This window comes from Thamnophis elegans, chromosome 13 (genome assembly GCF_009769535.1).
Source record: "Thamnophis elegans isolate rThaEle1 chromosome 13, rThaEle1.pri, whole genome shotgun sequence".
NCBI classification, from domain to species: Eukaryota; Metazoa; Chordata; class Lepidosauria; order Squamata; family Colubridae; genus Thamnophis; species Thamnophis elegans.
Genome location: NC_045553.1, coordinates 16,436,562 through 16,454,330, shown reverse-complemented (window position 1 = coordinate 16,454,330; position 17,769 = coordinate 16,436,562). Strand labels below are relative to the sequence as shown.

At 39.8% G+C, this 17,769-nt stretch overlaps 1 protein-coding gene across 1 annotated transcript; it reads right to left on the bottom strand.

Moving 5' to 3' along the window:
- Positions 1-2,238: 2,238 nt before the first annotated feature.
- DYNLL1 (dynein light chain LC8-type 1) lies at positions 2,239-8,742 on the bottom strand. Its single transcript, XM_032229160.1, has 3 exons — positions 8,532-8,742; positions 6,083-6,220; positions 2,239-2,642 (listed from the first exon to the last, which is right to left on the bottom strand). Exons 2-3 carry the CDS (start codon positions 6,212-6,214, stop codon positions 2,505-2,507), a joined length of 270 nt encoding a protein of 89 aa, XP_032085051.1. The 5' UTR covers positions 6,215-6,220; positions 8,532-8,742; the 3' UTR covers positions 2,239-2,504.
- Positions 8,743-17,769: the final 9,027 nt, after the last annotated feature.

Genomic DNA, 17,769 nt, shown 5'->3' with positions numbered 1-17,769 from the left:
ATGGAAGAAGTGAATGGAAGCCATCTTTACTATTCTAAAGGTCCAGACCTTTATCAAGAGATGTAGGATTACTTTATATATTAAAATTAGTATTTAAATTTTCAATTGTTTACTTTGTTTTCTTAAAATGCAGGTTGTTTTACATTATGAGACGTATTGAAGAAAAAAATGAAATTTTAATTCATTCTGGTGGTAGCAGCCGTCAGCCATTTTCTGTGAAGTTTGCAAACTCCTGAATACTCTCTTGTCACCTACACAATTTACAGCATGTTCTAAACTAGTGATTTATCCAGATGTGGTACAGTATGTGAATTCAGCTGCTTTCTCTCAAGTTGAGACTAGTTAGCTCAGGGGTGTCAAAACATCACGGCATAGTCACATGACAATTTCCCCTTCGCTAAACCGGGTGTGGGCAGCAGCGCAAGTTGGACAGCCCTGGCTTAGCTCAATGGGATGTGTAGTGTTGAACTCTAAAGGTTTATGACTTAATTGCATGGTACCAAACCAAGATTAAATTTAAAATGCAGAGTCTCTCAAAGTTGAGGCAACAGAGTCCACGAGCTCCTTGCAACCATGCAGATTTGCCATTGTTGCTTTCTTGGTTATTTCTTCTATCTACAACTCTGAAATTCTATCATCTAGGCCCAGACCAAGTCTGATCTTGTTCAGCTTCTGGCTAGCAAGCTGAGAGCTGCTTTTTTCTGAGGTCACACATACACATTTGGTGATAATGGTTTAAAAAAACAAATTACTGGGTTTGTATGAAGCCCAGAACATACCACACAATTGTTTAATGTTATACAAATTAGGCCCCCATCTCTACAGAGCATTAAATACATCACAGTATACATAAATGCAACACAAGCTTGCTTAGGTAGAATGCTATGTTTGGTAGTCAAAAGGCCCAAAGGCTATGCATTCCTTAGCCCCAGCTATTTTTATTGATAGCCATGAGATTCTTGTCTGTCCTCTACTGAACCCCTTGCTGTACTGTATTGGAACTGGCTGGCCAACATTCAAGTAGATATACATTGTATTTTTAGAATTGCTTGCACTATTGTGTTGGGTACTACCATACACCAAATTCTTCTATTATAAACTCTGCCACGTTGGTTTAAGAGTGTTAAAACAGTTTATAGGAGGAGTAACCTGCTTCCAAGCACAATATACCTATGGAGAAAGGAATAAACCAGCAAATCTTTAGGATAAGAAAGCTGAAACTTTAAAAAATAACTTGGGTAATAAATGTCTAGATAATCTAGTATTTGCCATTGGTAACAAATGTTTTTACATTTAAAAGGCACAAAACATTTCCATGCTTAATTTCACTACCAGCATCAGTGTTGTCCCTCTTTGATAGTTAAGGAAGTCCCATGTACTATTTGAACTATATCTTAACAAATTCACATTCTTATTTCCATGGGGTGCTTCCCTCATACACATTGCTTTTAGACCATAAACTTTCAAGGTTGAAGGAAAAACTTGATACTCAATTAAACATGCTATTTGTCCCAACTTTATAAAGCAGAGCTGATCCTGCAACATGTCAACCAATCCATTAAGTACATGCAATCGGATCTCTATTAAGTGAGAAGTGCAATTACACATTTTTCCAAATATGGGATGCTCTAGTCCTTAAAATGAACCTAAATATTCAGCACTCGTTTCCCATGAGATCATCTGCTAGGCTTTCTTCCAAACTCAGGAAGGCTTTATTAAATACTGTGTTAATATATAGTATGATTGTACTGAGCTATCTAGCATGAAAGGTTAATAACCCTTAATATTGAAGCTTGTATAATAGAGGCAACAAACTCTATACAGTTTTGTTTATCTGACATATACAGATATGTCAAATGGTAACAAATTTTAATGCTAATTGATTAAGCATCCATAAGTTTTGTTTAAATCATTCCATTACAGCATATTATTCTCTTGCACAGATATGCTTCAAAAGGAAGTCTGAATTAGAAGGAATTCTAATGTTGTGTCTAAGGTGCTCTCTTAACAGCTGTGCTTAACGCATTGGAAGCCAATAAAGTTAAACACAAAAAACCTAGATGCATTAGCTGGTACAGAAAGGCATTTTCAAGGCTTAAGTCAAATATAATAACCTAGGCTGATCCTATGAAACCTTGGAGTTAAGCTTGGAAAACATTAGCTAAACAATTTTTAGCTTCAGTATAATATAGAACCCCAATGGAAGAGCTACCCCAAATATAGAAATTTTAGAGTAAGTTAAAGAATGAATACCCAACAGTTTTATTAGAAAACTTGGATGGATTGTTTGTTTTAGAAAGAAAATACATACAAGCTTACTTTTTTGCTATTTTTTTATGGCCACAACAAAAACACAAATTGGTACATAGGAGTACCTGTCATTAAAACAAAAGGCTTGAAGATCAAGGTATGTTCCCTGGGGAAGGCTGAAGACTTCAGTCTATTTGGAATTAGCGTGCAGTCCTGTAACCGAATGCATACTTGGGTGAAAAATTTCCATACTTCTAACCAGATTTGAAAAGGAGAATAGCAACTTGACCCAGGTAAAAGTAGATGAAGTGTTTGGTCTCATGAGTCACGTAGCTGCCAAAATTTCTTCCCACAATGCAGTGCCAGGTAGGATTGTATTTCTTGTCAAACTCCTGGAAGAGAACCCCTTAAAATCTTAGCATCATAGATATTAATATTTTCATTCAATCTATTATACTGAAAAGCATGTCTTATTCCAAGTTACTGAATTTTAACTCTTGAGCAAGTTTTAGTTCCAGTATATCCTAATTTCTTCACCAATTCTCTTTTTGGTGTGTTGACAACCCAAAGGTTGTCTTGGGTTGTAAAAGGTGAAAACTGCTGTGCCGGCAGGCCTGGGGCTGATGAGTTCCCTACCCCTCTCGAACCGTGTGACTGTTGATTGTCTTTTAAATTCCCTTGTACCTTCTTTGTTGTATTTCCTTCGTGTTTACCCGCACCCCCTTGGGTTTGTGAGCCGCCCTGAGTCCCTCAGGGAATAGGGCGGCATATAAATAAAATAAACCTTCAAACCTTCAACTCCAAGCCCTTAAAGATTTGAAGTGATAATAAAATGCAAGAACTCACATGATCATGTTAGCCAATTCTGCAGTTTCTAGGGAAACGTTAGGCATATACCGTATATACTCGAGTATAGGCCGACCCGAATATAAGCCGAGGCACCTAATTTTACCACAAAAAACTGGAAAAGTTATTGACTCAAGTATAAGCCTAGGGTGGGAAATGCAGCAGCTACCGGTAAATTTCAAAAATAAAAATAGATACCAATAATGTTTTTGAATATTTATTTCAAAGAAAAACAGTAAACTAGCGGTGTATTCAATGAAATACTTCACTCACCTCATGATGCTGATGTCCCGCTGTGATGATGATGTCCCGTGCAGCCGCGGGAGCGATGTCCCGCCTCCTATGACACACGGCACAGTGATTCCTATCATTGGATCACTGTACCAGAGGAGGTGGGACATCGCTATGTGGCTGCTTGCCATAACAAGGAGGAGGTGGGACATCGTTGCAGAGCGGCAGGAGGGGGAGGAAGGGGAATCGTAAGACAGCCCTGCATTACATTAGAACGTGAGGAGGGGGGATGGTGCGGTGTGCGCTGCGCGGCAAACTGACACAGAGGGAGGGGAAACTCACAGGGGCACTGGGCCATTCACGAGTGTCACCCAGCGGCATGGCCCCGCCCCTTTTTCTCCTCCATTTCGGGCAAATTTTTCACTGACTCGAGTATAAGCCGAGGCGGCTTTTTTCAGCCCAAAAAGTGGGCTGAAAAACTAGGCTTATACTCGAGTATATACAGTATGCATTATTTTTTCTAGTGATTAAATCAGTATGTGCTGATAACAATACTGTCAGCTAGATGTAAAATTATTAGAGATTCGAACTCTTATATTTCTGGGACATCCTGGTATCTTGCATGACTCTGGGCCACACTAATCCAGGAGCAATTGAAATTGGCCCATGTGAGGATGTGTCCTAGGAATCAGTTCTGGAACAGCATAGTTCAGAGGAGCAACTGAATATTCTTGAGTCAAAAATGTGTAGTCCTACAATAGCAGGATTTGTATATACAAAAAAGCATAGTACATAGAGTAAGAACAGTATGAGTAGGGCTCAACATTCATCTCTGAAAGCTATGACTAATGCACTGAAACAAAGAACTCGCATCATTAAACTGGTTTTATGAGTAACCTGCATATCTTTTCACTCAGATCTTTTACATAAACCTAGTATCTCATTAATCTATGCACCTTGGATATTACATTGAATAATATAAAATTATTTACATTGCTGCACTTGTAAAAGTATTACATTTAAATATTTTATCACTTGGCATTTTTCTATGCTGAATCTAAGCCAAATGCAGAAGATTGTAGCCGTGGTTCAATTAACGTTATAGGCAATGTTCCCTCTAATTTTTTTTTCAGTGTGAGCATAAAAGTATAGTGTTTGAGCGGTACATTTTCATGCCTGAGCACCTGAATTTTTTTCACAGATGTCACCTAAGACAACAACGAAATCAGTGATATTTGAAACTCAAAGTTATGTTTATTCAAGGGACCCGCTTAATTAAAGTGTTCTATAATATCAGTATGACTTATAATACTGCAAGTCTGCAATATTAAAATACTTGTATAGGGGATCCCCGGGATCCCCCGAAGAGATCAAATCACAACCAGTATGCCACCTTCTTGGTATATTGTTTTTATTTTCATTGAGTTTTTAAAAATGAGCATTATTTCATCCTTTTTTTCTTTATTTTTGATTGGTATCTGCAATTTGTGTTAATTCTGTTCATACATATAATATAAATGAAAAACCCAGCTCTCTTAAAAATTTTTAAAGTTCTTTCTGGTGTTCTCTTTTAGAATTGGCCAACTAATATTTCTGTTCCCCCAACTAATGCCAGGCAGAGTTAACTGAAAAAGTAATTTTTCATGAAAGGACATTTTCCTAGGATTTTAATTGTTCTTACTGTCAGATTTCTCCTTATTTCCAGCTTGAGTCTCCTTCTGACAAGTTTCCATTGCTTCTTGTCCTGTCCTCAGGTGCTATTGCTGCCGCCTCCTCCTCCTCCTCCAACAGCACCAGCACATTTGCTGCCCAGCGCTGCGGCTGAGGTGAAGCCGCCAAAGCTCCCGCTGGCGCCCCCGCAGCGTTGGGCGGAAATCCGGCAGTGCTGTTGGAGGAGGAGGCGAACCAGCCTGCCACCGCCGGCCCTGCCGCTCTTCCCGCCCCCTTCCAAGCCCCACAGTCCAGCGGACGAAGCAGAAGCAGCCCCGGGGCTCCGCTGCCGCTCCCGGCATTTTCTGGACGGGGTTTCGCAGGAAGGAATCCCCTCTACAAGGGATCCCCGTCCAGAAAATGCGGGGAGCGGCAGCGGAGCCCCGGGGCTGCTTCTGCTGCGTCCGCTGGACTGTGGGGCTGGGAAGGGGGCGGGAAGAGCGGTGGGGCTGGCGGTGGCAGGCTGGTACGCCTCCTCCTCCTCCAACAGGCAACAGCACTGCCGGATCCAGTTGTAGCCGCCTGCAAAACGTTTCCTTTACAGAAATCTGCGCGGCAGATAGAAACTGCTGCGCGGGGCTTTCTTGCAAGGTGCGCGGCCGCGCACCTTAGAGGGAACAGTGGTTATAGGTAACCCACCAACTTGAGAACTGAATATTCTGAAGAACTCTAGAAACTTCCATCCCCCCTCTAGTTTATCCCAAACATCCTCAGGACCTTATCATTCAACAGACAATTTGACACTTTCTGGAAGTAAATTCCCCAAACGTGAAGTATTCTGGGAGCAGGATAAGAATGCAGCAAATAATTGCTGTTGCAGAGAATTTACTTCCAGAAGCCGTCAAACTCACCCTGCAAATTCTGTTACAAATTTAGCATGGTCCCATCAGTGAACAAATTTTCTTTCCATTCACATTATACTTTTTCTGCCAGTTAGGACTTGGTATTACTTTAATATTAATTTATAAATAAGATTATATTCTTGGTAGGTTTTTTTCTAAATTAAATTCTAAGATAGTAATATGAGATGATGGTTCAGCACTACCTTCTTTATATGGGCAGCAATATCTTTCTCAATGTTATACTTTTCCAAGGCCTGTGTAGCACACTCCACAGAGTCCTGCTGCATCTCCTCAGACATATCTGCATTTTTGATCACAGCCTTTCGATCACTCATGATTACCTACAAAGAATGAGAAATCATTATATAATTCATCTGTTCTGCAAATAAGGTATTCAAAAGTTTAATTTTTAGAAGCAACCTTTTATATTTTATAAATACTTTATATTTTTTAAAATATAAAGGTTTAGCCCAGAGAGAAAAACAAACCTATTCATATGTAGCTATACAGGCAGTTGTCGTTTAATGATGCACTAAGTGATGTGGTCATAAAGTATAACATAACATGACTGCCAATTTATGACAGCAGTTACAACAGTCCCCAGTTATTTTCAATAGGGGAATCCAGCCAGTAGTGGAAGTTGCAAATGGTGATCATGCGAGCACTGGACACTGCAACAATAACTCTAGCTTATTGCCAAGCACTCAAATAGTGATCATGTGACCACAACATTCCAATGGCCACAACTGCAGTTATAAAACTCCTTGTCCAGTTTTGTCAAACTTTGAACAGTTGTTGTAAGAGTGATTGTTCAACAAGGACTATCTATAATTATTTTTGGCAAAAAAAAATGCAATGCAATGCAATAAATTATGCCCCTCTGCTTCACCAGACTCAGCCTGACAAGTACTCAGAATCCTTCTGGAAAAGATTGATATGCAACAGATTCATTTCAACAGGTAAACATGATTGGATTTTATTTCTGTGTGATGGGAGACCACCAGGATATACCATCTGTAGACTAGATTGGAAAATTTGAAACATGCAGACATTCAGGAAGAAGGCAGACTCTGTATGTGCTCATGAACTCAGAAATGGTAAGACTAATTTTCCTTACTAGCATAGCTACAATCTATACACTACTAAAATAAGCAGCACAGGGATCTTTATATTGCATGTATTGCCTTGTAATAAAGCAGATATCCAACTGCTCCTGGGTATCTATTTTTACTCCACCCACTTGCTTGTGTGCAATTACACCTTTTGCACAAAAAGGCTAGGTGTTTATGCTCAAGGGAGATACCACTTTTGCCAAATTTTCTGTTAATTTTCATAGCCCCATCTGTATATATCCTAAATGTTAACCCCCTTCATACCAAACCCATCTAGGAATGTCTGTCTCCTAATCCAATGGACCTCACCCATCAACCGCTTATCCCCCACAAAAAGTATCTTAATTTTCAATGTCACAGACAACCGCCCACCACCACTCCTTGACCAGATCCTCTCAAATCCAACTATTCTTTCCTTCTATAGATAACCAGCCTCCACCATTTCCATCTTCCCTGAAAGAAGGAAATGGGGAGACCTTGTTATTTCTAGTACACTAGCTGTACATTGCCTCAGCAGGATTCCCTCCTCCAGCACCTAACCTGCTCTCCACCCTGAACTATGTTCATTTGTTCACAGTGCTTATAATACATTTTAAACAGGAATGTTACTATTGAAAAGCCTTGGTTTTTTAGGTACTAGATATAAATATTATTTCTATTTACACTATTAACCCTTCGGTTCAGGAACCCAATTTATATAAAGCAATTACCTATATTAATTAGGGAAAAATGATAGAACCTCAGATTAGACCCAAGAAACGCTTTAAAGTGACCCATCACGAGCTATCCTGCCATGGATCACCCTTCCAAAATCTCTTCCAGGTTTCCCCACCCACCCCCACCCTCTGCGCCATTTATCCTCCTTCCCCTTTTAACTCCAAGGATCCTGTAGCGCGGGTACGATCGCTCTTTGCCTCCGAATTAAATCACTTTCCCTTCTCCCGCCTCCCACCCCAAAAAAGCTCCCTTCGCCCTTACTCCACAATGCCGACACGCAGGACAGCCGCAGATGCCTCGTAACCTCATGGGTTCCTACGGGGAAGCCGCAGAAGGGGGACGACGGCTGGCCAAAAATAAATAAATAGCGTGGCGTCCCGTTGCACAGATTTTGGGGGAGCTGTTCCAACCCCTCCGCAAGGCAGGCAAGGAGGCCGATTTGGAGGCGGCCTGGCGCCGGCCGATGCTCCACGAAGTCTTTGGGATTTTGGCGGAGGCGAGGCTGGGCCTCCCCCCCCCCCCCCAGTGCTTCGAAGCGGGCATCGGCCGGGTTGCTGCCTCACTCGCTCCCAGCCGGCGAGGACGCTTCATACGTGGGTCAAAAAGGCCAGGGGACCCCGGAGGGTGCGACTACAACGCCCATCATCCACCACCACCCCCAAACGGCTGGGGATTTTTTTAGGCATTGTAGTCGTCCCCCCATCGCCGGGGCACTCCGGGTTGAGGCCACGGCGTTCGGGGGTGTTCCACGACCGCCGCCAGGCCCGCCCAACCCCATGGGCGATGTAGTGCGAGGCGCGGCCCCGGGCTCTCTCTCCCTCACCGTGTGGTGGTGCGGCCACTGCTGCCGGGCTGCTTCCGAGGAGTGCGGGAAGGGACGTTGGTGGAGCCGGTGGGCAAGTTGGCACCTCGGCGCTCCTCCGGGTCCCCCGTCGCTGTAAACGCACTGAGGTAAAAGCCCGCCCGCGCGCTTGCTCAGCAGCCCTGCCCGCCTCGGCCGCGACAAGCCTCGAATGCCGCCCGGCCGCTGCTTCGCCCCACCCTCCGGCCCGCCGCCGCCACGCCCAACGCGCCGCGCTCCGTCCCGCAGGCAACGTCCATTGGCGGCAACAATACGCCTCACCGCCCATTGGCTGCAGTGCCCCCGCCTCGCTCCGGGTTTTATTGTCGCATTTTATTGCGGACCGGCATGCACTGCGCCGGGCGTCCGTTGCCAGGGCGACGGGCCGGGCGGTTTCAGAGCCTGTCCGGGCACGTGGAGAGCGGCGGGAAAGCGAACCGGTCGGACGAAACGGGACGGAACCCTAACGAAACCCATATTTTAAAAAGAAATTCAGTCCCAAAGCTGGAGTTCCTCTGAGCACATGCAGAGATTCTCCTCCTCGGGGAAAGGTGTTTCGGGGGTTTCCTTCCAATGAATTTCAAACTGTCCTTCTCAACCTCAACAAGTTAAAGATGGGAGAACTTCAACTCCAGAGAATTCCCTCGGATTTTAGGCTTTATTACATTTTAAATTAAAATCATTTTAGCACGGCATCTATTTTGTGTTGGAAGAAAACTCCCATCCTGTTCTAAACCACTGGAAATAAAATGGAGGCTGCTTGGAAAGAAGGACTCTTTATTGATGAGCAGAATCAACCACAGCATGCCGTTCTGGGACAGCTGACATATTGGCTGGATGTTATAGGTCCCTGTGACTTTGAAGTTTGAACTGTTCTTGGGATTGTGCAATGAAGGGGGCATTTTGTATCTTTTGCTATTTCAATGGTGGTAGGTTAATCCTATTATGTCCTAAAGGGTCACATCCTGTCCTTAGAATTTGGGTGGAGAGGATGCAAATTCTTAATCCCATCAACTGGAGCTGAAGGGTTTAGGTTTAGATTTATTCGATTTATAAGGTATCTTGTTTGTGAATAGATTGGCCCAGTCTTCCTTAATGGGCACTAAAAACTTCAGGCATCTGCTGGAGGCTATTTTACTATGCAGGAAACAGGCTGTTTTCTGCCTTTACTAGTATGTTTCTCCATTTCTTCTTTGGGGAAATATAATATATGCCTCTTTAATATTCCCCAAAATATTCATTGGGGGAAGGGCTTCCTACACATGCAAAACTATCCGATTCATAAAGCAGCCAGCAGTGTACTGCATCTGCCAAAAAACCAAATGCAGTCTTAGTGTAAGGATTGCCTCTCCTGCTTAACAACCAACACAATTGCTGAACAACCACAACTGTGAGACCTGGGACTGCCATCACTGTGTCGTCACATAGGCATCTCACTCAATGACTGCAATAACCTATGACCAAACTTCCAGACTCATTTATGGTTGTAAGTTGAAGACTAATTTTTCACTAACTTTTTGAGCCAAGAAATAAGCAATGCAAAGAAATTAAGAATATGCTCTCTGAACTTGGATGGGTAGCACATTCCCCCTCAATATTGGCATGCAAGCTGTGCATTTTCCTATAGTCACAGCTCTGGCTTCAATAGCAGGGGTCAGTTGTGGTTAGGAAGGCCTTTTGCACAACCCCTTTTGGTTGCAAGTTGTGCCCTTTCCTAGATTGGAGGCTCTTCAGAACGTCACTCATGTCCTAGTCACCTCATTGCTGAACTACTGCAACACATCCTACATGGGCTATTTATGAACACCTTAGCTTCAATTCCATAATGCTATGGTGTGAACAGTAATGCATGCATCAGTACATCCATGTCCTGGGCTTTCCAAGCGGTACTGGTTGCTGGTTTTCCTCCAGATGTGGTTCAGAGTACTAGTGAGGTCCTTGGTATTCTCTGAGCTTGGTTTGGTTGCCAATCATCACTAAATGGGGGGGGGGGTATATACAGTAAATTGGGTCTGGTTTGCTGGAGCAACCATTTCTCCATAGTTTTTTTCTGCTCTTTCTATCCATTCCAGCAGGAAGGAAATGCTTCAGGTTCCATTGATTGAAGAATGCTGATTGGCAGGTCTTTTCATGCCTGTTCTGTCATAGAACCTGTCCTATGGAACATTCTGCCTCCAGAGATTAGAATGACCCTGAGCCTTTTAGCCTTAAGGCCAAAAGACCTGGTTCTGGGCCCAGGTATGGGCCCGACTGGGTTTCCTGGCTGCCTTAACCTGCTGATAGTGATATTTTCCTAAGCTACTAAGCATTTTTGTATTTATGACTGTTACTGTTTTTATTTTTGATCAATTACAGAATAACAGTGGAAAGGGATCTTGGAAGTTTTCTAGTCCAAATCTCTGAAGTAGGAGACATTCTACCATTTCAAACAAATGGCTATCTAATCTCTTCTTAAAAACCTCCAGTGATGGAATACTCACAACTTCTAGAAGCAAGTCTTTCCACTGATTTAATTCTCACTAACAGGAAATTCTTACTGACAGGAATCTTTAATTCTAATTGGATCTCTCAGCACCTGTTACTTGTTGTCTTGCTTTGGAGAACAGGTTGATTCCCCTCCTCTCTGACAGCTCCTCTAACACTCCTTCTCTTCCTTAGAATATACATACCTAATTCCCTCAATAATTCATTGACATTGTAATTTAGTCTTCAGTCACCTAATGTTCTTTGTTGCTCTTTTCTGCACTTTTTTTAAAAGTGTCTCAGCATTTTTGTATTGTAGTGACCAAAACTGGACACAGTATTGTGTGGTATTACCAGTGGTACTAATAGTTCATAAAGTGGTACTAATAGTTCATGTGATCTTGATACAATCCTTCTGTTGATGTAACCTAAGACTGCATTGGCTTTTTGGCAACTGCAGTCCACTGCCCGCTCATATTTAATTGATAGCAATAACACTTAGACATACACCGCTTTACCGTGCTTTACAGCCCTCTCTAAGCGGTTTAGAGTCAGCAAATTGTCCCCAACAATCTGGGTCATTTAAAAAAAAACAATTTTTATTTATTTTAAAACAAAGACAAAGAAACATAAAAAAAAGAAAAAGACCATCTTCCATTACAAATTATAGAAAGTGTGTCGGTTGGTTACAAAAATTCTATGCATCTCTTCCATAGCCATCACCTGCTTTTCATATCAAATCACATTTTAAATTCAAATATGTTTATATATGTTACGATTATTCTATCTCAACCTTAATTTGACTATAATTGTTTTTACATCCTTTTATATATAATATTCAAACTCTAGAATAAAATTGTATAGGCATTCTATTAAATCATCCTAATAACATCCAATCACAATACCTCTTTATAACATATTCTAAATAAAGAAAAAAAATAAAGATTGTTTATATTTAATATCCAAGCTTTTAAACCTCATCTCATAATTTCCATGTGTTGTTGATATAAAATTTTATATCATCAAACTGTATCTATATGCATTAATATCATTATTAATCATTATTTAACTATAGCTATTATCACTTCATTTTATACATACTAATAATAAATGAAATTTAGCTTAATTTTTTAATACATTTTCATTGCATCAACCTGTCTTTCCAGTAATAATGCAATCTTATATCTCTTGCCATATGTAACATTAATGTTCTAGTTATTTTCTTGATAGATCTTGTATAAACTTTTCTTTGCAACATGTTATTCCCTTCGTATCTCATAAAAGCTCGAAACCCAGCATCTGCTCTTTCCATCAGCTTATCTTTGGTTATCACTTGTGTTTCTGTCAAAATTTCTCTCCTTATCTCCATCAATTTTTCTCTTTTTTCTTCTTCTATGCTTCAAAGTTTGGGATAGAGTTCCAATCCATTTATCTCCCCTTTCCATATTCCACTCTTGCTATTACCAACCATGCTCACTTTATTGTCAATATCCACAGTTTTCTTATCTCTTTGCTCATTTTTTTCTTCCTTTTGAATTCTGTCCTCCACTTTCTTCATTTGATAAACACCCTCCTTTTTCCATCAAATTTTTCTGCTTTGTATTCCATATTCTCCAAATTGTTTTCAATTCTCTTTGTCACAACTAATAATTTTTGAATTTCAAACATAATCATTTGCAATGTTAGTTTCTTTTTCCTGTTGCGCCATTCTTTCAATTTTGCAGGCACTGTAAGGTTCAAGGCTTTTTATTAAACTTCAAACAAGTTCATTATTGTCTTTCAAGTCAAGATGTTGTCTTCCCTCCAATAGCTAGTGATAGTACTTCCGAAAAGCACCTGTATAAACAATTTGTGCTCTTCCTACTATCACTCTCAGTAAGCAAACTGAAAAAACCTTGAACATCAAATGATCAAAGAGAAAGAAGAAAAAACAATATATCCAGTCTCCAGCCTCTAAGTGGCAGTATTATTGCTTTTCCTCCTGTTGTTACAACCCTCTTTATATTTCTTCTTATACCTTCTTTATATTCCAAACTTAAGGAGAAAAAAATCCTTAAATGGAAATCAAAAACAATCCAATCAATCCAGTCAAGCATTGTAAAAAAAAGAGGAATTTTAATTCATAGATATAAGCAAGAATGAAAAATAGAAGAAGAAAAAATTAATCCGTTCAATTTAAAAAATAGGGAGTCTTTGCAAAAATTCCACCCATGAAAAGAAAAGTTAGAAACAAGATAACACACTTAAGCTGAATGTAGTTTAATTCTGCCACTTACATTCTTCTGTCTTCAATTTAAATTTAGCTTTAATTTTTTGGGGGTAGACTTTTTCTAATAGTAAAATTTCCTCACCAGTTCGACACACTTTCTCTTTCTGCTTTTCTTCCATTCCGAAGCTGTCCAGACTTCATCAAGCTGGATTTCTGCCGCCAGAGATAAGGGTTATTCCTGGATCTTTTAGGGACTTTGCAGTGTCCCTGAGATCAGCAGGAGTTGCCCTTCTCAATCACCGTCTCAGCGAGACGGTTTAAGTCCGAATGGACCACCCAGCGGCAAAAAAAATCAACTGCTATCTCGGAGCACCAAGATCGCATGTCGTGTCGTCTCCACATCAGCCCGCTTCCAATCTGAGTCATTTTAACGACCTTGGAAGGATGGAAGGCTGAGTCAACCTTGAGCCTGGTGAAATTTGAACTGCCAAATTGCAGTCAGCCAAGATAGCCTATGTACTGCACTCTAACCACTGTGCCACCGTGGCTCATTATTGAGGCTCATTATAGTGATGTCCATTAGGACTCCTAGATCTTTAGATTTAGGTTTATTTAAATCTAGGTCTAGATTTTATTTAATATGTTTGCCAACTAGAGTTACTTGTTGAGATGGGCAGCTATATAAATTGATTAAATAAAACAAATGTTTCCAGATTATTTTATATACAAAGCCATGAACAATAAATTGTGGTTACCGTAACTATCCTTTATGGCTAAACCAAATTCAAACATGACTTGTGTGAGCAGATCAGTCATAATGTGGTTTCTAGATTTTGATTTAGAATGCAGGGGGATGTTTATGAGTCAGAATGGTTTAATTTTAAAGGATTCAAAGTATATTTTACTCATCCACACGTCTCTTCCAACTGGGGCCTGGCTTCATTCATTTTTTGGACATAGCTGTCAGAATGTTATACAGTCAAACCCTGGAGCTGCTAATGAAAGTTGTACATCTTTAATTTACGGCCATACAAACTCACTAATTAGCACACCTCTGGTTATGTTAAACACTAATCACCTACGCTTCATTTACAAAGTGCATGGGATGAAATATGTACAGCCAATACATGATTCGAGCAATGCCAAACAGGCTACTTTTACTCTGCATCGGTTGAAGTAAACCTTAAGTTTGGTGTGCTGCGTGAACCTCCTAAACCACTTATTTGGACACAGCAGTTAGTGGTTATCTTTGTGCCTGTTGATGAAATGCAGAGGGGAATAAGTCAATCTAAACTATTTTCTAAGGTCGCTCCCCAAACCGGGCTGCCTTTCCAGTGACCTCAGGCTGCGTCTCCCAAGGGAAAGAGGAAAACAGACTGGACAGCCACATACCTGAAATAGAAAGTGTGGTTCTCCTGCTTGAGCAGGGGGTGGTGGACTAGAAGACCTCCAGGGTCCCTTCCAGATTCGATTCTAATTCTATTCTATTATTCTACAATCACTCGCACAGCCGGGAAGAGGCAGATCTTTTTAAACAGAACTTTTTATTTTTCTTTAAAAAAAAAACCACAAATATGTCATCATTTGTCAATCATTAAGACATTGAAATACAATTTTTTTTTGTTGTGTGTACCCCTCCCTCCCTCCACCCCCCCACCCCCCCTCCTCCTTCCCCCCCCCCCGACTTCCCAGAACCCGTACACGGTATGGATTTTTAACTAACACAGTCTAAAATCTATTGAGAAAAAAGAAATAAAGAAATTAATGACATTCTAGATTGACCTTAGCTTCTTCTTACTGAACTGACTTTTAACAGTTTAAATCATTTCTGATCTTAAGCATAGGCTAACTGGAATTTCTTAGTCCCGTATTTATTTTGTATATAGTCAATCCATTTTTTCCAGTCTCGTTTATATATCTCATTTGAATGATCTTTGAGATATGCCGATATTTTAGCCATTTCGGCTAAGTTTGTTACTTTCAATGTCCATTCTTGGATTGTAGGCAAGTCTTCCTTCTTCCAATATTGCGCCACCAACAGTCTTGCTGCAGTTATCAGGTGCAGAATCAAATTGGTCTCTACCACTGTAAAGTCAGTACATATACCTAGTAAAAATAACTGAGGAATAAACTTTATCCTTCTTTTAAAAACATTTTGCATGACCCACCATATTTTTATCCAAAATGCCTTAACCTTTTGGCAGGTCCACCATATATGATAATATGTAGCGTCGAGAGAACCACACCTCCAACACTTAGGCTGTACATTCGGATACATAGAAGCCAACTTTTTAGGATCTAAATGCCATCTATAGAACATCTTGTAAAAATTTTCTCTCAGATTTTGAGCTTGTGTAAATTTCACATTTCTTACCCAGATTCTTTCCCATGTATCCAACATTATTGGTCCCTCAATATTTTGAGCCCATTTTATCATACAATCTTTAACTAATTCTGTTTCCGAATCCATCTGTATTAATACATTATATATCCTCTTTATATGCATTAAGCTTTGATCTCTTATTTGTTTAAACAGATTATCCTCAACTTGGATAAAACCAATTTTTTGGTCTATTTTCCACCTAGCCTGTAATTGCCCATACTGGAACCATGTTTGAACTACCTTCTCCTCTTTTAATACCTCTAAAGATTTTAATTGTAATACCCCCCTTTCCGAGGTAAGAAGCTGTCTGTAAGTAATTCTGTCCTGTTTTTGTGCTGTATTCATATTTTCAATTGCGTGTCTAGGAATTGCCCACATGGGTATCTTGTCATTTAATTTATATTGGTATTTCTTCCAAACCCGCAATAAAGCATTTCTTAAAATATGACTTTTAAAATTCTTATCCAATTTTTTGTTGAATAACAGGTAAGCATGCCAACCAAATACCAGATCGTGTCCCTCAATATTCAATATTCTATCATTGGTTAAATGAGTCCAATCACTAATTACAGATAATGCCACTGCATCATAATATAGTTTTAAATTAGGTAGTTTCAATCCTCCTCTCTCACGTACATCTTGCATTATTTTCATCTTTACCCTCGGCTTCTTTCCTGCCCACACAAATTTGTTGATACCCTTCTGCCATTCTAAAAGGTTCGCATCTTTTTTAAGTATAGGTAACATTTGGAAAAGAAATAAAAATTTTGGTAAAATGTTCATTTTTACTGCCGCTATCCTACCCAGCAAAGATAAGTGCAATTTCTCCCATTTTTTCATCTCTGTCTGTATGCTATGCCAAAGTGGTTCATAATTATGCTTATATAATTTCCCATTTGAAGTTAAAATGTTAACTCCAAGATATTTGACTTTTTTAACTACCTCACATCCTAGCATCACTCCTAATTCTTCCTTTTGTTTAATATTCATATTTATAGCTAATATTTTGGTTTTTCCTAAATTTATTTTAAAGCCCGACACTTGACCATATTGATTAATCGTATTCATTAAAACCATACTGGATTCCTGCGGTTGTTCCAATATTATGACCAAATCATCCGCAAAAGCGCGGACTCTATATTCTTGCTGCCTAATCTTGATCCCTTTTAAACCATCCAAGCCCCGTATTTTATTCAACAATACTTCCAAAGTTATAATAAACAATAATGGGGACAAAGGACAGCCCTGTCTTGTACCTTTTCCAATTTGAAAAGAGTCTGTTAAACTTCCATTGACTATGATTTGTGCTGTTTGCTGTTGGTATATTGCTTTAATTGACTGTAAAAAATTATCTCCTATCTGCATTTTTTGCAGTATCTTCAGCAGAAATTGCCAGTTAACTCGATCAAAGGCCTTCTCAGCATCCAAAAATATAAATGCAGCAGGGATCTGGTTGTTCTTTCCCAAATATTCTAATGCATTAATAATTAATCTAACATTACTTTTCATCTGTCTCCCTTGTATAAAACCTGTTTGGTCCGTATGTATCAATTGTTGAATGACCAACATTAACCTATTTGCTAATATTTTAGTAAAAATTTTATAATCTACATTCAGTAATGAAATAGGTCTATAATTTTTGGGTTGAGTAGTATCTTGATCTTCTTTGGGTATCAAAGATATAAACGCTGTCTTCCAAGATGGAGGGACTTTACCTTCCGTTTGAATCATATTAAATAATTCTCTAAGAGGTTCTACCATTTCTAACTGTAAGTTTTTATAGTAAACCGCTGTCAAGCCATCTGTACCTGGTGCTTTCCCTGACTTTAATTGCTTAATTACCTGCAGGATTTCCCCCGAGGTTATTGGTTGATTCAATTTTTGCCTGTGTTCTTCTCTAACTGAAGGTATTTTCTCTTTGTCTAAATATTTGTCTATGTCTAAACCATTAATTTTATCCCCTTTATACAGTTCTGTAAAAAATTCCCAGAAAGCCTTTTGAATCTCTTCCTGTTGAAACACCTCCTTCCCTCTATAAATCAGTTTAGATATATTTCGAGTTTTCCTTTTTTTCCTAATCTGATAAGCTAACCATCTGCCAGGTTTGTTTGCATTACAAAAAGTATTGTGTTTTGCATATAATAAATTAGTAGCTACCTGGTCAG

Excerpts from the sequence above, each read along its gene's own strand:
- DYNLL1 (XM_032229160.1), bottom strand. The coding sequence starts at position 6,214 with ATGAGTGATCGAAAGGCTGTGATCAAAAATGCAGATATGTCTGAGGAG. Across the intron at positions 2,643-6,082 it reads TTGCTGCCCATATAAAGAAG|GAGTTTGACAAGAAATACAA; the intron begins GTAGTGCTGAAC and ends GTTCTCTTCCAG.